Source organism: Rhinopithecus roxellana, chromosome 6 (assembly GCF_007565055.1).
Source record: "Rhinopithecus roxellana isolate Shanxi Qingling chromosome 6, ASM756505v1, whole genome shotgun sequence".
Classification (NCBI taxonomy): Eukaryota; Metazoa; Chordata; class Mammalia; order Primates; family Cercopithecidae; genus Rhinopithecus; species Rhinopithecus roxellana.
This window is the reverse complement of record NC_044554.1, coordinates 114,994,082-115,015,566: the sequence shown is the minus strand read 5'-3', so window position 1 is coordinate 115,015,566 and position 21,485 is coordinate 114,994,082. Positions and strand designations below refer to the sequence as shown.

The 21,485-nt window shown below is 41.5% G+C and overlaps 1 protein-coding gene across 1 annotated transcript in view; it reads right to left on the bottom strand.

Moving 5' to 3' along the window:
• The window catches only part of UBE3C (ubiquitin protein ligase E3C), a 43,784-nt gene that overhangs the window by 6,627 nt on the left and 15,672 nt on the right, over window positions 1-21,485 (bottom strand). The window contains exons 2-4 of the mRNA XM_030932906.1: window positions 10,443-10,496; window positions 5,375-5,449; window positions 3,706-3,852 (exon numbers count right to left, since the gene is read on the bottom strand). Of these exons, the coding sequence (XP_030788766.1) occupies window positions 3,706-3,852; window positions 5,375-5,449; window positions 10,443-10,496 (276 nt within the window). The remainder of the gene's footprint in view (window positions 1-3,705; window positions 3,853-5,374; window positions 5,450-10,442; window positions 10,497-21,485) is intronic.

Genomic DNA, 21,485 nt, shown 5'->3' with positions numbered 1-21,485 from the left:
GGCTTTCGCCATGTTGGGCCAGGCTATTCTCGAACTCCTGGCCTCAAGTGATCTGCCAATCTCAGCCTCCCAAAGCGCTGGGATTATACACGTGAGCCACCACACTCGGCAAAGATAGCCTCTTAAGTGTAGCTAGATATAAATATGGCAACATAGCCTTTTCTTTGCGTATTATTTTAAGTAGTTTCTTCTTTGACATTAACATTTCTTTGCCATAAAATGCTATTAACAATGAAATTACCAACACAAAAGCACTCTGCATAATAAATTAGCGCATGTCTTAAGGTGGGATGAAATAATTCTGAACTACTCCTAATATTAGCTAATTGCCTACACACAGGCTTTCTTTTGAGGTGTTCAGAGCTACCTTGCCCACATTTTCTCAGGAACAAATAAGATATGAATAATTCCTTCACTATCTGACATGTAGTTCTTCCTAAAATTTCTATTATCAGTTAACAAATGAGATGTAAAATACTATACATTATATAATAGGACTGTTGGAAGAAGACTTTATCAAAAGATTCAAAGAAAATTAAGCAACTAAAAGTGAGGCAATTATTAATTACAGAATTAAACTGTACATAAAATATCATCTTAGTACCATATTTGACTTAAAGTCATAATAAAAAATGCTTAAAAAGGGGAGTTGAGGAAGAAATAGCCATATATGTCGATTTTGCATAGAACAGCTTGGAAAACCTATCAAAAGTGGCATTATGCTTCCTCCTAGAGTAAAAGCAAACGATGTGAAGACGGGGGCAGGAGACATTTTCCCCTATGTTAAGATTAATTTATTGCTATCGCATCTATGCTTGAGAACTGAATCAACATTGAACTGCCCAGGCTGGAGTGCAGTGGCAGGATCACAGCTCACTGCAGCCTTGAATACCTGTGCTCAAACGATCTTCCTGCCTCAGCCTCCTAAGTAGCTGGACTACAGCAGCATGCTAATTTATTTTTTGCTTTGTTTTATAGGCGGAGTCTGGTATTTGGCCAGGCTGGTCTCAAACTCCTGGCCTGGAGGGATCCTCCCACCTCAGCCCCACAAAGTGTTGATAATACAGGCATGAGCCACTGTGTCCAGACCACTTTTCTTTTATCCTTTTCCTGGACGGGTCTTAGGACATTTAATTCTATTTAAGGTTTCAGAATCTGCACATGAGCAATTTGCTTGGTATCTGCTCGAAGCCTAAAGTCAAATATGTTCATTTACCTCCAGGCTTTTCACAGATGGCTTCTGAAGCAAGACTGTGTAGCTACACTATGTTTATAAACCATGTCGTGATTGATGACTAAGATTGAGGACCTCACTTAAAGGTAATAGGTGCTCTGGAGAGACACCAATCAACATCTCACATCACCTGCCTGTCTGTGCTCCTGCAATCTACAAGATTAGAGTATGTGAGGCCAGGAGAGCCTGTTCCAGAAAGCAAGCCCGATTATCTGCCATTGTACTATTCTGATTCTTTTTTTCATCAACTTCAGAAGCCTGGAAAGAGCCTGCACTTAACTGAAGTCTAGAATGGGTAGATTCAACGGTTTTCACTGCCTCTCTAGACTGGCTCTCAGTTCTTTCTCTGCACTTTCTCGGTTTACAGAAAGTTTCCCCATGTTCCAGCTTAGCTCAACTCCGGAGGCAATGCTGGGTTTTAAAGCCCAAACACCAGTGAAGTAATCATGTATTCCTTTGCGCGCTGTAATTAATTCATGTAGGATCATTCAGTAGGGATGGTTGTAGCAAGGAAGACTTATTTTTCACTGTATACTCCCCTTTTCATGCAATTTAAAATTTTTAACACAGATAAACACAAATATCTAAAAATAAATAATATATTTAACCTGGCTGGATGTGGTGGTTCATGCCTGTAATCCCAGTACTTTGGGATATTGAGGCAGGTGCATCACTTGAGGTCAGGAGTTCAAGACGAGCCTGGCCAACATGGTGAAACCTGCCTCTACTAAAAATACAAAAAAAAATTAGCTGGGGGTGGTGGCATAAGCTTGCAATCCCAGCTACTCAGGGGGCTCAGGTAGGAGAATCGCTTGAACCCAGGAGACGAGGTTGCAGTGAGCTGAGATCACACCACTACACTCCAGCCTGGGCGACAGAGTGAGCGAGACTCCATCTTGAAAAGGAAAAAAAAAAAAAAAGATAAATAGCATATTTAACCCTAGGCCAGGCACGGTGCTGACGCCTGTAATCCCAGCACTATGGGAGGCCGAGGCAGGTGGATCACCTGAGGCCAGGAATTCGAGACCAGCCTGCCCAACATGGCGACACCGCATCTCTACTAAAAATACAAAAATTAGCTGGGCGTGGTGGTACACATCTGTAATTCCAGCTACTTGGGAGGATGAAGCAGGAGAATCACTTGAACCTGGGAGGTGGAGGTTACAGTGAGCCAAGATCACGCCACTGCACTCCAGCCTGGGTGACAAAGCAAGAATCTGTCTCGAAAAAAAAAAAAATATATATATATATATATATAAATAAAATTATATAAAAAATATTTATAACCCAACAATTATATACAAATCTCTTAATATTCCCTGAGAAAATGGACAGTAACAAGTTCCATTTTTTAAAAACATTCTTCTATGCATCTAGATGTATTTTCCACCATTAATACACACTGTTCCTCAGCACTAAGATCAAAAGCCTACAAAATGTTAGAGAACTATGATTATATTTGGGATTTTTTTTTTTTTTAAATGAGACCCTAAGGCTGGGCGTGGTGCCTTATGCTTACAATCCTAGCACTTTGGGAGGCTGAGGTGGGAGCATCACTTGAGGCCAGGAGTTGCAGGCTAGTCTGGCCAACATGGTGAAACCCCGTCTCCACTAAAAACAGAAAAATTAGCCAGGCATGTTGGTAACATGCCCGTAATTCCAGCCACTTAGGTGGCTGAGACATGAGAATTGCTTGGGCCCGAGAAGCGAAGGTTGCAGTGGACCAAGAATGCACCACTGCACTCCAGCCTAGGTGACAGAGCAAGGCTCTATTCCCCCAACGCCCCCCTAAAAAAGAGACCCTAAATCATGTACAGTGGCTCACGCCTATAATTCCAGCACTTTGAGAAGCCAGGGAGGGAAAATCACTTGAGGCTAGGAGTTTGCGAACAGCCTGGACAACATAGCAAGACCTCATCTCTACACAAAAATAAAAAAATTAGCCTTAACATTAACAAGAGGTATACACACCTGTAGTCCCAGCTACCTGAGAGGCTGAGGTGGGAGGACTGCTTAAGCCTGGGAATTCAAGGCAACAGAGCAAGACCCCATCTCTAATATAATAATAATAATATGTAAACACTGAGACCCTGCATTTTAGAGTTTGCAGGTAATCATGATGTGGTATTCAGAGTGCACTTCCCACTGACCTAGGTGTGCTGGCAACTGCTAAGGCTGTGTCAGGGTACATGATAGGTGGGCAAAATATTCTACTTTTTAAATGCTTAAGGTTTTCCACTGTAAAAAAATACGAAAAAGCCTATTTTTGGACACACATTTTTATGTGTATCAAATTTTAAGAGGTAAAACACATCACCACAAAGGTAATCTCTCACAGCTAGCTGAGAAGTTCGCAAAGCCTGGACACAGTGGAGAGCTGTTTAACTTTCTGATGAGACGCCATTTCCACTTTAAACAAAAAAGTAGAACACATGTAAACGAGGACAAGTGAAAATGTAGTTAACACTCACCAAACGTTTTGAGTCTTCATTTTGTTTGTAAAAAAACAGAAGCTGCCTTACCAAAAGGGTAAGGTTGGGGCCATTAGCAATGGGAAAAGCGCCCCCGGACTGTGACAAGGTGGCACAGCGATCAAATGCACTTCTTTGGATGGAATACTGGAAGAAAAACAAAACAAAATGACCCATAAATATAGTATTTGGACACACAATTCTTATGATGTAAATACACGTTGCTGTGTTTACAGGAATGGTGGAAATTGACAACGAAAACGCCATTATTGGTCCTTGCTCACAGTTGAGTTATAGGGGGAAAAAAAGGTTAAAAAAAAAAAAAGAAGAAAAAAAAAGGCCAGGCATGGTGGCTCAAGCCTTTAATCCCAGCACTTCAGGAGGCCAAGGCAGGTGGATCACCTGAGGTCAGGAGTTCAAGATCAGCCTGGCCAACATGGTGAAACCCCGTCTCTACTAAAAATACAAAAGCTAGGCTGGGCACGGTGGCTCACGTCTATAATCCCAGCACTTTGGGAGGTCAAGGTGGGTGGATCACCTGAGGTCGGGAGTTTGAGACCAGCCTGCCAACATGGTGAAACCTCATCTCTACTAAAAATACAAAAACAGTTAGTCAGCTGTGGTGGTATGCACCTGTAGTCCCTGCTACTCAGGAGGCCGGGGCAGGAGAATTGCTTGAACCTGGGGGCAGAGCTTGCAGTGAGCCAAGATTGTGCAACTGCACTCCAGCCTGGGTGACAGAGCAAGACACTCTCAAAAAACAAAAACAAAAAAACAAAACAAAACAAAAACAAGCCAGGCGCAGTGGCTTATGCTTGTAATCCCAGCACTTTGGGAGGCCAAGGCAGGCAAATCATTTGAGGTCAGGAGTTCGAGACCAGCCTGACCAACATGGTGAAACCCCAAGTCTACTAAAAATACAAAAATCAGCTGGGCGCGGTGGCACGCGCCTGTAATCCTAGCTACTCGGGAGGCTGAGGCAGTAGAATTGCTTGAATCCAGGAGGTAGAGGTTGCAGCGAGCCAAGATCATGCCACTGGAGTCTGGCCTGGGCAACACAGTGAGACTCAGTCTCAATTTAAAAAAAAAAAAAAAAAGAATCTCCCACGACTTTCCTCTATTTTGATTTTCAACTGTGGTTAGACCCATGTTTGCATTTTATTATTTAAAAATTACCTAAAAACTCACCTATCTATAAATCTTTAAAATAATCAGAACAAATAAAATTATTTATTGGGGCCGGGTGCGGTGGCTCAAGCCTGTAATCCCAGCACTTTGGGAGGCCGAGACGGGTGGATCACGAGGTCAGGAGATCAAGACCATCCTGGCTAACACGGTGAAACCCCGTCTCTACTAAAAACTACAAAAAACTAGCCGGGCAAGGTGGCGGCGCCTGTAGTCCCAGCTACCCGGGAGGCTGAGGCAGGAGAATGGCGTGAACCCGGGAGACGGAGCTTGCAGTGAGCTGAGATCCGGCCACAGCACTCCAGCCTGGGTGACAGAGCGAGACTCCGTCTCAAAAAAAAAAAAAAAAAAAAAAAAAATATTTATTAGGAAGAATACTATTGTCAACATTGACTTCCATTAACAAGGTGTACAAAGATACCATATTTAAAATAAGCTCTCCCATACCCTACTATTCTTCTCATTTTAAAACAAACAAACTTACTTGCTGTTTTCTGTCTCTATAGCCTCGAATAAATGACTGGATAATTATTGCATTTTTCAACCTTCGCCTTTCTTCCTAAACAATAAAAGGAAGAGTGAGGGAGCAACTGGTCAGAATTGAGTGAAAATGACATTTTGCTAGTAAAGACTTTAAAAATACTTAATGGCGATGTAATTCACATACCATAAAATTCATTCTTTAAATGGTAACACCCACTAAATACGCATTTAATATATTAACAGCCATATAACCATCACCACTGATTTTTAGAATACCTTCATCACCCACAACCAGAAGCCCCGTCTCCATTCACAGTCACCCCCAGTTTCCTGCCGGCCCTTCCCTTGCCCCTGGCAATCACTCATCTACTTCTATCCTATGGATTTGCTTATTCTGGACAGTTGATACAATGGAATCATACAGTATGCTGTGTCTGGTTTTCTTCACTTAGCATGATGTTTTCAAGATCCACCTATATTACAGCGTATGTGAGAAATTAATTCCTTTCTAAGGCTGAAAGTAATGTTCCATTGTATTGACAGACCATGCCGAATTCATCCATTCATCTACTGATGGACATGTGGGCTGCTCCCACTTTGGTCTATTATGAATTAAGGCTGCTATGAACATTCACAGAGAAGTTTTGTTGTGGATACAGGTTTTCATTTCTGTTGAGCATAAACTCAGAAGTAGAGTTATCATTGAGGAACTGCCACACTGTTTTCCAAAATGCCAACACCATTTTATAATCTCACCAGCATAGTAGGACTTTTTTTTTTTTCTTTGAGACAGAGTCTTGCTCTGTCGCCCCGGCTGGAGTGCGGTGGTGTGATCTTGGCTCACTGCAAGTTCTGCCTCCCGGGTTCATGCCATTCTCCTGCCTCAGCTTCCCGAGTGGCTGGGACTACAGGTGCCCGCCACCACACCTGGCTAATTTTTTGTATTTTTAGTAGAGATGGGGTTTCACCGTGTTAGCCAGGATGATCTCATTCTCCTGACCTCATGATCCTCCCGCCTCGGCCTTCCAAAGTGCTGAGATTACAGGCATGAGCCACTGTGCCCGGTTAGCAGGACTTCTTAAAGTTTTAAATATTAAAGGAATACAAACAGACAACACCAGCATCTATTTTAAAGGTCACTTTCTTGTTTCAAGAGAAAATGCCAACTTTCATTGACTTGAGACTATCTTTAAAACGCTCAGCGACCTGGCAAAAATATGTGTTCTTCATTGTTATGACCAGTGCTACCACTGTTGGACAGCCTACTACTATGGGTCAGCCCTATGAGAGGCACTTTAGGCCAGACATGGTGGCTCATGCCTGTAATCCCAGCACTTTGGGAGGCCGAGGTGGGAGGATCACGAGGTCAGGAGATTGAGACCATCCTGGTTAACACGCTGAAATCCCGCCTCTACTAAAAATACAAAAAATGAGCCAGGCTAGGTGGCGGACGCCTATACTCCCAGCTACTCGGTAGGCAGAGGCAGGAGAATGGCATGAATCCAGGAGGTGGAGGTTGCAGTGAGCCGAGATCACACCACTGCATTCCAGCCTGGGTGACAGAGCGAGACTCCGTCTCAAAAAAAAAAAGAGAGGCAGTTTATATCCAAATGCTGAGTCATCTTACAGGTGAGCATCACTTCCAGTTTAAAGATGCAGAAACTGAGACTGCTATAAAGATTAAGCAACACCCAAAGATGTAAGCTAGAATTCAAACTCAGGTAAGATAATAAAGCCTGTACTCCATCTCACCATACTACATTGTTTCATGTCTTCTATGAAAGCCATCTACAAAGCTGAGACTAACACACACACTGTGGGATTCAAGAACACCATCAAGTCATATAGATGTACTTTCTGGGCTTGAAATGGTTATAAAAAAATCCTGTGAGGCCGGGCATAGTGGCTCACACCTATAAACTCAGCAGTTTGGGAGGCCGAGGCGGGCAGATCACTTGAGGTCAGGAATTCCAGACTAGCCTGGCCAACATGGTGAAATTCCATCTCTACTAAAAATACAAAAAATTAGCTGAGCATGGTGGTGCACGCCTGTAATCCCAGCTACTTGGGAGGCTGAGGCAGGAGAATCACTTGAAGCTGGGAGGTGAAGGCTGCAGTGAGCCGAGATCACGTCACTGCACTCCAGCCCAGGTGACAGAGCGACACTTGTCTCAAAAAAAAAAAAAAAAAAAAAAACCAGGAAAAAGTGACTTTCACCAGATGCACATGTCAATGTAAGGACACTGGAAACATGAAAAAACAAGGAAATATGACATCTCCAAAGCAATACAGTAATTCTCTAGCAACAGATTTTAATCAAATAGAAATTTTGAAAATCTCAAATAATTCAAACTATTGAATTTTTTTTTTTTTTTTTACGGAGTTTCACTCTAGGCTGGAGTGCAACGGCGTGATCTTGGCTCACCGCAACCTCTGCCTCCCGAGTTCAAGCGCTTCTCCTGCCTCAGACTCCCGAGTAGCTGGGATTATAGGCATGCACCAGCACGCCCAGCTAATTTTGTATTTTTAGTAGAGACGGGGTTTCTTCATGTTGGTCAGGCTGGTCTCGAACTCCTGACCTCAGGTGATCCACCCACCTCGGCCTCCCAAAGTGCTGAGAATACAGGCGTGACCCACCGCGCCCAACCCTCAAAATAATGGTTTTAAAGCTCAGTGAGATACAAGGGAATTCTGAAAAATACAAAGTCAGAAAAATAATTTGGTATATAAGCGAGCACTTACCAAAGAGACAGGTATTTTTAAAAAGAATCAACTAGAAATTCTGGAAGTGAAGAATTCATTTAAAGAAATACAAAATATATTTGAAAGCTTCAAGACAGACTGATCAGGCAAAAGAATGAATCTCAGAACTTGAAGACAAGTCTTTTGAAATAACTCGGCCAGACAAAAATACAGAAAAAAGAATGAGCAAAGCATTCATGATATTTGGGATAACATAAAGCAATAAAATATTCAAAGTATTGGTAATACCAAGGTCAAAGAGTCAAAGAAAGGATTAGGAAACCTATTTAATGAAATAATAGATGAAAACTTCCTGTCTCACAAGACATTTAGACACTCACATACAGCAGGCTCAACCATCTCCAAGCAAATAATCAGACTATCTAAAGAGAAAGATAAAGACGGAATTCTAAAAGCATCAAAAGAAAAGCAGCTAGTCACCTGTAAAGGAAACCCCATCAGATTAAAAATCAAGAGGAAAAACAGTGGAAACAAACCCCACAGAAGATCCAATTACTGGAGTTTAAACATTGTCCTAAAAAATCTATAATTATGTTCAAGAAATTAAAAGAGAACTAAAGACTATATAAAAGAATGAAAAAAAGTTCTAGAACTGAAATAACAAAAGCCGAAATTAAGAAATCAATGGATGTATTCAACAATTAGGCCGGGCAGGGTGGCTCACACTTGTAATCCCAGCACTTTGGCAGGCTGAGACAGGCGGATCACTTGAGGTTAGGAGTTCAAGACCAGCCTGCCCAACATGGCAAAACCCCTCCTCTACTAAAAATACAAAATAACAGCTGGGTGCAGTGGCGGGCGCCTGTAGTCCCAGAAAAGCACATGAGGGATATATGGGACACAATGCAAAGGTCAAATACATTTACAGTTTGAGTCCAAGTAGGAGAGGAGGAGGAGAATGAAGCAAAAGCACTAATGGAAGAGATAATAGCCCAGAATTTTCCATAAAACAAGATTAAAAACACCACCCAACAAATATCTTTCTTGGTTGAGCAGTGCCCTCCCGGGGACATCTGGTAATTTCTGGTGACATTTTTGGTTGTCACAACTGAGGGAACGGAGTGCTACTGGCATTTAGTGGGGAGAGGCCATGGATGTTGCTAAACATCCTCCAATGTACAGAGTACAGAGCAGTTCCCCCCCAACAAAAAATTATCTGTTCAAAAATGTCAGTGCCAAGGTTGGAAAATCCTGACTAAAACTCTTTTCACTCTAAGCACCTCAGAGAGCCCTTCCCGTAAACACCATGTCTAATATAGGCCCTTCCAGTTGTAATCACATTACTCTGTTGCCCTCATAGGTCTTGTCACCACCTCAGTATCCTGGTTCACGGCTCTATTCTACCACTGAGCAGGAACCTTGTCTGTCTTATTCACCATCTGTATACTCAGCAAGCGGAGCAGTACCTAGTACATACATAATAAGTTCTCAAAACATATTTGTTAGAGGCCTAAATGAATTGTTAAAATGACAAAACAAAAAACTCTATCTAAAAAAGCAGGCCATAAGAGTACAATTGCAGATTAATCAACAAAATAAAGCTATTTAAAGAAACTATCACAACATATAATGTAGGATAAACAATAAAAATGCCATTAGTGTCTTTCTTTCAACTTCTTCACAAACAGTTAAGACACATGTCTTAACAGTGAGCTTTCTCCTTTTGTGTCATGAAACATCAACATCATAAGCCAGATGAGGCCGTTCACGCCTGTAATCCCAACACTTTGGGAAAATAAGGGAGGCAGCTGCATGAGGCCGTAAGTTTGAAATCAGCCTTGGCAACAAAGCAAGACCCCATCTATGTAAAAATTTTAAAAATGAGCTGGGCATGGTGGCAAGCACCTGTAGTCCCAGCTACAGGAGGCTAGAGCAGGAAGATCACCTGAGCCCAGGAGGTCAAGGCTACAGTGAGCGATGACCTTGCCACTGCACTCCAGCCTGGGTCACAGAACAAGACTCAATCTCTTAAAAAAAAAAAAAAAAGAAATATGAACATTATGTTTATAATACGGCTTTCTAGATCTTCTGGAAACCATATCATTATGTAAGTCAACCAAAAGCCCATGTTCCTTCTTCAGTCTGGAAACTGCCTTTTTAGTCCATCTTTTTCTACACTGGCTCCAGAATAAGTAACTTACAGTGAAATCAAAAAATGTTTCTAAAGCTACACACACACACACACACACACGTTCTGTCATATATAACAAATACATACACATATACATATATACAGTAAAACCAAGGCGTGTTTAAATGCTGTAGAAAAAATGCTTATCTACAGAGTATTACAAAACTGTTTTTACCTCTCTCTTTCTTCTTTCTTCCTGAGTACGATGTAAAAGAGAAGCCTTTTCCTCCTACACCCAAACAAGAGAAAAAAGGAGGTAAGGAAGGTTATAATTTCAATTTTAAAACTCCCATACAAAAATTATAGAAAGTTTTCACCCAAAAAAAGATTCTAAGATCATGCAAAAAAGTTGTCTTGACTTAATCAGATGAGAAAATCTGAGGCACAAGAAGTTAAATGGTTTCCCAGAAGTCACTAGATATAATACAAGTTAGTACTTCAGTAGTTTTCTAAGAAGAAAAACTGATTTCTTCACATATACAAATGAATACAGGTAAAACTGGGGAAATATGAGTAAGACTAGTGCTCTGTACCAATGTCAGAGTTCCGGCTGCAACATCTTACTAGCTTTGTAAAATACTACCCCAGAGGAAACTGGGTGATGTGGACGGGGTCTCTGGGTATCATTTCTTTTCTTTCGTTTTTTGTTTTTGTTTTTTTTTTTTTTTTTTGAGACGGAGTCTCCCTCGGTCACCCAGGCTGGAGTGCAGTATCATTTCTTTTTTTTTTTGAGACGGAGTCTCGCTCTGTCGCACAGGCTGGAGTGCAGTGGCCAGATCTCAGCTCACTGCAAGCTCTGCCTCCCGGGTTCACGCCATTCTCCTGCCTCAGCCTCCCAAGTAGCTGGGACTACAGGCGCCCGCCACCACGTCTGGCTAGTTTTTTATATGTTTTAGTAGAGACGGGGTTTCACCGTGTTCGCCAGGATGGTCTCGATCTCCTGACCTCGTGATCCACCCGTCTCGGCCGCCCAGAGTGCTGGGATTACAGGCGTGAGCCACCGCACCCGGCCTCTCGGTATCATTTCTATATGAATCTACAATTACCTCAGTAAAAATTTCAACGAAGAAATCAATTTCTCTGATGAAAATTTTTTTTCATAAGTAAAACTAAGTTTTGAACAAAATCACTTGGTTTATAGAAGGAAGTGAAAGAATAAAACTTCAAATAAATGAAAAATACTTAAAGAGAACCCTTTTCTCCCCCTCAAATTGTTCCAGTCTTTACTGTATGGACATTTTATTTTTGTAAATTTCTTCCAAAATAAAATTAAAGGTCCAGGCCGGGCGAGGTGGCTCATGCCTGTAATCCCAGCACTTTGGGAAACCAAGGCGAGAGAATTACTTGAGCCCAGGAGTTTGAGACCAGCCTCTACAAAAACTTTTTAAAAATAGTTGGGTGCAGCAGCATGTGCCTGTAGTCCCAGCCACTCAGGGGGCTGAGGTGGGAGAATCACTTAGGCCCAGGAGGTCAAGGCTGCAGTGAGCCAGGATTAAGCCACTTCTAGTCTGAGTGACAAAGCAAGATCCTGTCTCAAAAAAAAAAAAAAAAAAAAAAAAGTTAAAGGTCAGAGACACTATATATGAATCATTAGAAAAAAAAAAACATTTAAGCAGGGCACTCACGCCTGTAATCCCAGCACTCTGGGAGGCCGAGGCGGGCAGATCATGAGATCAGGAGTTCGAGACCAGCCTGGCCAACATAGTGAAACCCCGTCTCCACTAAAAATACAAAAATTAGCTGGGCGTGGTGGCGGGTGCCTGTAGTCCCAGCTACTCGAGAGGCTGAGGCAGAAGAATCGCTTGAACCCGGGAAGCGGAGCTTGCAGTGAGCCGAGATTGCGCCACTGCCCTCCAGCCTGGGTGACAGAGTGAGACTCTGTCTCAAAAAAAAAACAAAAAAAAAATTAAATATCTTGAGAGGTATATTTAATCAGAACAGTGTCAGAGAGTAGTTAAGCCAACTTAAAATTATACACTGATATGTGAACTAACAATATTCAGAATCAAAGTTTCTATCTTTTTTTAAAATTGAGACAGAATCTTACTCTGTCACCCAAGCTGGAGTGCAGTGGCGATTTTGGCTTACTGCAACATCTGCCTCCTGGGTTCAAGCAATTCTCATGCCTCAAGTTCCCGAGTAACTGGGACTACAGGTGCACACCACCACACCTGGCTAACTTGTATTTTTAGTAGAGATAGGTTTTTGCCACATTGGCCAGGTTGGTCTCGAACTCCTGGCCTCAAGTGATCTGCCTGCCTCAGTCTCCCAAACTGCTGGGATTACTGACATGAGCCACCATGTTCAGCCTAGAATCAAGTTTCTAACTGTCAAAATGTAAAGCCAGGCCTGGTGCAGTGGCTCATGCCTATAATCCCAGCACGTTGGAAGGCCGAGGTGGGCAGATCGCTTGAGCTCAGGAGTATGAGACCAGCCTGGGCCAACATGTTGAAACCCCATCTCCACGAAAAATACAAAACAAATTAGCAGGGCAGGTGACGCATGCCTGTAGTCCCAGCTACTTGGGGGATGATGGAGAAAGATCACTTGAACTGGGGAGGCTGAGGCTGCAGTGAGCCAAGATCATGCCTCTGTACTCTTGCCGGAGTCATGAAGCAAGACCGTGTCTCAAAAAAAAAAAAAAAAAAAAAGTCAAGTCAAAGAAATTAATCCTCCAGATATTTTCTATCATAGAAAATTTCACATAAAAAACCCTTATCACATGTCCAACAGCAGAAAAAATATTGTTTTAAACTTAACTAAAATGATTCATGATTGTTTATTTAATATTCTGTAATTTTTAAAAACTAATTTTAGACAAAGAAAAACTGCAAAAATGATACAAGTTCCCTTATTCCATATGTCTTACTGGCATCTACATTAAGCAGATACAATTATCAACAGGAAATTAGCACTGATACAGTAACGTTAACTAATCTACAAACTTAATTAGAAATCCACCAATTTTCCCACTAACGCCGTTTATCTGTTCTAGAATCCTATCCAGGACCCCACATTATATTTAGGTACTATTTCCTCTTAATCTTCCTCCAATCTATATAGTTCTTATCTTCATCTTTCATGTCCTGGATGCTGTCCCTCAATTTGGGTTTTTCCAATACTCTCACGATTACAGTAAGGTTATGCAATAATGATAGCATTAGATTTTAATCCATAGGATTATATGCACATACACGCACCATGGACTCAATACTTATATAAATAACCAAATCAATAAACAAACAAGGGAAAAGAAAACCTTTCCTCACAGAATCCAGTTTAAAAATGTAGAAGGAAAGAGAAAAACAGAATCACCAAACACTACAGTAATAAACACTGCAAACAAGATCTACTAATGTATGCTAAGATTAGTGGGCAAAAGTTTGAGGGGAAACAGGATTTGCCTAGTCTTGAAGTATCTCTCAAGATATAGATCAATTACCATGGGAAAGATAGAAAATTTAGAGCGGAGAAATCTTGCAGACACCACCAACTAAGACATCAGCTGGCTCAGTTATAAAATATAAGGGCATAATGAATTACTACTTGGTCCATACAAACGATACAATCAACTATTGTGTTAGTCTTGCCAAAAGACTCTTTTTTAACCTAAATGGATTTATCTCAAGGGGAAATCTTTCATCACTAAATAGAAAAACAGCATCACTGCTCACAAACAGAAGGCATCCCCCCCAAATTAAATACAATGAAAACTGTATTTTTAAAGTTAAATTTGAAAGTGGCTGCTGCAGTGGCTCATGCATGTAATCCCAGTACTTTGGGAGGCCAAGGCCGGCAGATCACCTGAGGTCAGGAGTTTGAGACCAGTATGACCAACATGGTGAAACCCCGTCGCTACTAAAAATACAAAAATTAGCTGGGCGTGGTGGTGTGCACCTGTAGTCTCAGTGACTTGGAAGCCTGAGGCAGGAGAATCACTCAAACCTGGGAGGCAGAGGTTGCAGTGAGCCAAGATCATGCCACTGTACTCCAGTCTGGATGACAGAACAAAACTCCATCTCTTAAAAAAAAAAAAAAAAAAGAAAGAAATAATCATGGAATTACATAAAAAATACATAAAAATCTAGTAAGTTTGTATAAAAAGCCCTATGTGAAACTTGATTCCTCAAGGTAAAAGAAATTGTTTATAATCACAATAAAAGAATACGAGACACTATGCTGCTTAGTTTAAGAGGAAGATGAGGCTCTATTAGACAGTTTTATTTTTTAATTTTGATATTAACCAAAGAATTCTAATTTACATGTCTGTAATTAGATCAGGCAGGCATATGGTATTTATTTATTATTTTGGAGACAGAGTCTCGCTCTGGCCCAGGCTGAAGTGCAGTGGGGCGATCTTGGCTCACTGCAACCTCCACCCCCAAGATTACAGGCATGTGCCACCACGTTTGGCTAAGTTTCTGTATTTTTAGTAGAGACAAGGTTTCACCACGTTGGTCAGGTTAGTCTCAAACTCCTGACCTCAAGAGATCCACCCATCTCGGCCTCCCAAAGTGCTGGGATTATGGGCGTGCGTCACCGCGCTCGGCTGCAAATGGTGTTTAATCACGCTCTCTGACAGGCTGGGATTATAGGCGTGCGTCACCGCGCTCGGCTGCAAATGGTATTTAATCACGTGCTCTGACAGGCTGGGATTATGGGCGTGCGTCACCGCGCTCGGCTGCAAATGGTGTTTAATCACGCTGACAGGCTGGGATTATGGGCGTGCGTCACCACGCTCGGCTGCAAATGGTGTTTAATCACGTTCTCTGACAGGCTGGGATTATGGGCGTGCGTCACCGCGCTCAGCTGCAAATGGTATTTAATCACGCTCTCTGACAGGCTGGGATTATGGGCGTGCGTCACCGCGCTCAGCTGCAAATGGTATTTAATCACGCTCTCTGACAGGCTGGGATTATGGGCGTGCGTCACCGCGCTCGGCTGCAAATGGTGTTTAATCACGTGCTCTGACAGGCTGGGATTATGGGCGTGCGTCACCACGCTCGGCTGCAAATGGTATTTAATCACGCTCTCTGACAGGCTGGGATTATGGGCGTGCGTCACCGCGCTCAGCTGCAAATGGTATTTAATCACGCTCTCTGACAGGCTGGGATTATGGGCGTGCGTCACCGCGCTCGGCTGCAAATGGTGTTTAATCACGTGCTCTGACAGGCTGGGATTATGGGCGTGCGTCACCGCGCTCGGCTGCAAATGGTATTTAATCACGCTCTCTGACGGGCTGGGACTATGGGCGTGCGTCACCGCGCTCGGCTGCAAATGGTGTTTAATCATGCTCTCTGACAGAACTGGGTTCTGAAAGGAATTCCTAACCAAAACGCCATTTTGCTTCAACAAACTTTCGCTTCAAGAAACCATCCACGGTCTGATCTTTCCAATGTGTCCTCTTACTTGGTAATATTCACATGTTAATAAAACAGGGTGGGGGAGACTGTCTTGATCCATTCACCGCCAACTGGTTTAGGAAAACCCTCATGGAGACGTTTAAGCCTAACTCTGTGTTTTTTTTTATTCTTTTCTTTTTTCCCCACATGCTGCTGTGTCAAATACTCCTAACTTTGTAAATGCTATATTCAAAATACTTTTTTCAAGTTTTTCACAATTCTTTCCTCCACAATCAAGATGTGTATGCCATGGTGAAAGTTTTACTCCACAAAGATTTGACATTCTTCTTGAGATAACAGTCAAGGAGAGACTCTGCTACCTACAAGCTTTCAGGATGAGGGAGAAGTGGGTGCTGGTAGTTACTGTCCACAACTTCACAAGGCTAGAGAATTAAGTCTCCGCCTTTCACAAGAGTGATGATTTCACACTCTATTGATAACAGACTTAATATCCCCGCATATGAGACTAGTAGGACTGCGTTTTCAATACAAAAAGGGAGCAGACTTCAGTTCTGGTAAAGTTTCTGGTGATGTAGCACAATGGACCAAATTCTCATATTAACCCAAGACACCATCTCTGCTTTTCCCATTCAACACACTTGGAGTCTATGTCATCACTTGTCATAAAATCAACAAAAGATTTTAAAGCATTTCTTCTAATTTATGAGCTAGAAAAAAAAATGTCTCCATGGACTTGTCTATTCAGCTTATGCCTGACAAAGCAAAGGATTAGCTGAGTTCAGAATATCAGTGGGTTCATCGGTCTCCAGCGAACAGAACCAAGTTTGTCTTCCCCAGGAAAGTAACAGCTGCTCAATGTATCTGTCCCTATCTAAAAATGGACAATGAGCTAAATCATTGGACAAAGGAATCTTGTCCATTATTTTATTTGCTTTGTGACTAATCATCACTTTTAATCACAGCTTTGGCAGCAGCTTCCCATTTGGTCAATTAGCAGCTCTAGCCTTTGTGATTAAACACAATGCACGGATGCAGTGTTCTCCATATCGGTCCTGCCACTCTGTGCATCTACTTTGAACCTGTTTGTTCCCAAAAGCTGAACAGAGGTTTTGGGTGCTATGGCTTATGGTTTCAAAATAAAGTATCAGTGCAGGGTTTCACACTGGAATTTGGCACGTAATAGATTAGGTTCCCTCTCTCAGCCAGTCCATGAAAAACTGGTTTTCAAAAAGCTTCATTATATCTGTTTCCTTTGATTTTCTTCACAGCCACCAAGTTAAAGCTGACTCTAGGGCCGGGCACAGTGTTTCACACTTGTAATCCCAGCACTTTAGGAGGCCAAGGTAGTAGGATCACTGGAAGCCAAGAGTTCAAGACCAGCCTAGGCCATGAAACAAGACTTTCTTTACAAAAAAAAAAAAAGGAAAAAAGAGGTAGACATTAGGTCTCACCATGTTTATCTCTCTCTCTCTCTATACACACACACACACACACACACACACACACACACATATATATCTGTTGCCCAGGCTAGAGTACAGTGGCACGATCTCGGCTCACTGCAACCTCCGCCTCCCAGGTTCAAGCAATTCTCCGGCCTCAGCCTCCAAGCAGCTGGGATTACAGGCTTCCACCACCATGCCTGGCTAATTTCTGTGTTGTTTTTTAAAGTACAGACCAGGTTTCACCACGTTGGCCAGGCTGGTCTCAAAACTGTTGACCTCAGGTGATCCACCCACCTCGGCCTCCCAAAGTGCTAAAATTACAGGCATGAACCACCACGGCCAGCCACCATGTTATATCTTAAAGGTCATTTAGGTTGTTTTCAGTTTTTGGCTAAATTAAATAAAACTGTAGTAGATATCCTTGCAAATGTGTCAGTAATGTCTGTAGGTTAAATTTCCAGAAATAAAACTGCCAGGTCAAAGGCTATGTGCATTTTGAATTTTAATAAATATTTCCAAATTGTCCTCCAAGGAGATCATGTCAAGGTATGAAAAGTGACTGTTGTCCCTTGTCTTCACCTGCACAGTGCGGCATCTAACTTTTTATGTTTGCCAAGTAGATAGGCACAAAGCCTTATTTCACTGTAGTACTAATTGTATTTTTTTTAAATAAGGCTAAAGTTCTCATGTTTAAAGGATATTTTTATTTCCCTATGCAGTTTGAACCATTTAATTTTTCCATTTCATTGATCTTTTCGTATTGTTTTACAAAAAATCATTTTCATGATGCTACAAATATTCCCTTCGTCACTGTCTTTAACCTTGGTTATATTTTTCTGTGTACAAAGTTTTCTTTTCTTTTTTTTTTTTTTTTTTTTGAGATGGAGTCTCGCTCTGCCGCCCGGGCTGGAGTGCAGTGGCCAGATCTCAGCTCACTTCAGCTCACTGCAAGCTCCGCCTCCCGGGTTCACGCCATTCTCCTGCCTCAGCCTCCCGAGTAGCTGGGACTACAGGCGCCCGCCACCACGCCCGGCTAGTTTTTTTTTTTTTGTATTTTTTAGTAGAGACGGGGTTTCACCGTGTTAGCCAGGATAGTCTTGATCTCCTGACCTCGTGATCCACCCGTCTCGGCCTCCCAAAGTGCTGGGATTACAGGCTTGAGCCACCACGCCCGGCCAAAGTTTTAATTCTTAATGTACTCAAATTTCTCAAGAATTCAGTAGCTCCAGCTTAGGATTATATACATAGCATGGCCTATTACCATCCATATCACTAGCATGGATTTCTGTATGCTAAATTTTTTAATGTATTGTTGCAGGTTTATTTTTAATAGCATGCTGAAATTTCACTTTCAGAAGCTGACACTAGTGTGAGCCACATGCTGATATTCATAATTGTGAATTAGGATCATGCCTACACCTTTATTTTTTCCTCCTACCAGCTGGGCCTGACATGAGCTTTTAAAAGTCGAATGATGGGCCGGGCGCGGTGGCTCAAGCCTGTAATCCCAGCACTTTGGGAGGCCGAGACGGGCGGATCACGAGGTCAGGAGATCGAGACCAGCCTGGCTAACACGGTGAAACCCCGTCTCTACTAAAAAATACAAAAAACTAGCCGGGCGAGGTGGCGGGCACCTGTAGTCCCAGCTACTCGGGAGGCTGAGGCAGGAGAATGGCGTGAACCCAGGAGGCGGAGCTTGCAGTGAGCTGAGATCTGGCCAGTGCACTCCAGCTTGGGTGACAGAGCGAGACTCCGTCTCAAAAAAAAAAAAAAAAAAAAAAGTCGAATGATGAAGACTGTCTTATAACTGAAGACACTAACTATAAATAGGGCTGTCTTCACATATCATAAGGACCACATTAATAACCCACCGGAGTCGGCTCTATTTTTTTGGCTGCTGAATAAATTACAGGGCATTCACTACATGGAGTATCACATAGCTCTTTAAAGGAATGTGGCAGATCTATCTACTGATCAGGAACTGTCTCCGAGATGTTCTGTTAAGGGGGACAGAAGTACAACAATCTGTTCAATATGCTCTAGCTTGTGTTTTTTCAAAAAGAAGGGAATTTACACACGTATATGATTATATGTGTAGAGAACAGCTCTGACAGGATGTGTAAAAATCCCAAAATAGAGTGTGAATTTAAGGATTAAAGAATTGGGGCCGGACACAGTGGCTCATCATGCCTATAATGCAAGCAGTTTGGGAGGCCAGGGCAGTGGATCACTTGAGATTAGGAGTTCAAAACCAGCCCAGCCAACGTAGTGAAACCCCGTCCCCATGAAAAATACACAAATTAGCCAGGGGTGGTAACGTGCGCCTGTAGTCCCAGCTACTCGAAAGGCTGAGGCACAAGAATCGCTTCAACCTGGGAGGTAGAGGTTGCAGTGAGCCGAGATCATACCATTGCACTCCAGCCCAGGCAACAGAGCAGGACTCTCTGTTTCAAAAAAAAAAAAAGAACTGGGGGTGTGAGGAGTGGAGGTGAAAGGCAAGAAAAGTTCTAGTATTTTATTTGATCTTTCATATTCCCATTTGAATGATTACCCATGTACTTATAATATTTTCTCACTTTCTAAAAGTAGTAACAAAGTAATATGAGAACAAGTTCTAAAAACAGCTCAATATAATGAGGAATAAGTTCATCACTAAGTGGCTGGGAGGAAAGGGGCAAGTAAGGTATCAGGAGAAAGCACATTTAGATTTTAACAAAGGACTAAACTTCCTATTGATAAACAAGTTTTTTATTTCAATTTATTGTACTCATAGCTGAAAACATTCTTATCTTTTAAATTACGCAGATGTAGAACCCATAGGGATGCCTAGTAGCAGTTACAGACAAGGTCCATCAAACACCTGCAGGGTCTCTGAAACAACCAAGGCCGTCGTCCTGACAGCGTGCACGCTCCCTGCTGTTAACTACCCACCAACGTGAAATCCACAGTGAGCACAGCCAACTGCTCTGGGTGCCGTGCAGCTTTAGGCACTATCCTTATCTTCTCTGAACATGAAATATGATCAAACTTTACAAACGCCATTTACCAAGGTGATTTTCTTTTCTTTTCGTTTTGTTTTTTTTTTAATGTGGGGAAAATGCTTTCTTCACTAAATGATTTTAAATGGGGGGAAAATGCTTTCTTCACTAAATAAATTTAGTGGTAACAAAGTTTATTCTTTATTTGAAATAGTAAAGCATACATAGTTTCAATCAGATTTCATTAAAATTTTTATGTTAAAAAACTAGAGTGAATGTCAAAGTAAATTTAAGTAACTTCCAAAAGACAACATGCCCAAATTAATCACTGAGCATTTATAGAACGATTGTTAGCACGTTTGTAAATATCTTGATTTAAAAAAAAAAAAAACACTGTGAGGTTTTTGTTTCATCTATTTGGCTTATCTTCCATTAACAATTTACTCCATTTACACAGTATTATCAGCTTCACATCCGTTTCAGTTCAGTATTTTCTGGCTCTCAGGCACTAACACAATGCTAGCTATTTTATGCACTTCAAAGAACACTGACTTTGAGTAAACGAAAATGTTAAAAGTTAACATTTGTGAATAATGCATAAGCTACCGTGTGTGGGGGGGGGTGGGGTTCCTTTTTGCAGACCTACATGAAATAAGAACCTCTATGAAAATATGAGAATCACCAATTTCACATACGCAAAACATACTTAAAGGTGCATCATCATAAGCCACTAGAAATCATATTTATAAAACAATGCATAAAATGATGCAAATTCTAAAGAAATTTTTTAAAATGCTAGGAAAATATTTGACCATTTACCATCACAAAGATGGGGAAAAAACTGACTATGCATTAACAGCATTTCATTTCTAAGGGATGGGTAGGGTTCCAATAGGCAATTGTTAAATACATTTCAGTATATCCTACATTTCCAATTATCAATATTATTTTATAATCATAAGAGCTCATTTCTAAAAATAAAGTCTAACTGACTACAACCAGTTACAGATTTCTTTGTTCCTTCTCCACTCCTGCTTCACTTGACTAGAGAAAAAATGAAGTATCCAATGCAAAATGCGATCATTTAAATACCACAATATACACCAAGAGACTTTCTTTTCTTACCTCAGAATTGTGTCGTAAATAAGGCACTATTTTAATAGCAAAACTCTAAAGACAATTTATATGTATCCATTGATAGGAAAGTGGTTATATTAAGTATGATATAAACTATGCTATGGAATATTATATACCACAAAAATAACAAATATAAAAATGCTGATATGGAATCACTAAAGACATTTTGTTGAGGTGAAAAAGCAATATGATCTCTCATTTTAACTGCAAATGAGAGGGGAGGACATGTTTATGTTTAGACTTGTTCTGAAAGGATACTGAGAAAATAATAGTGGGAAGTTAGGGGGTTCAGGGA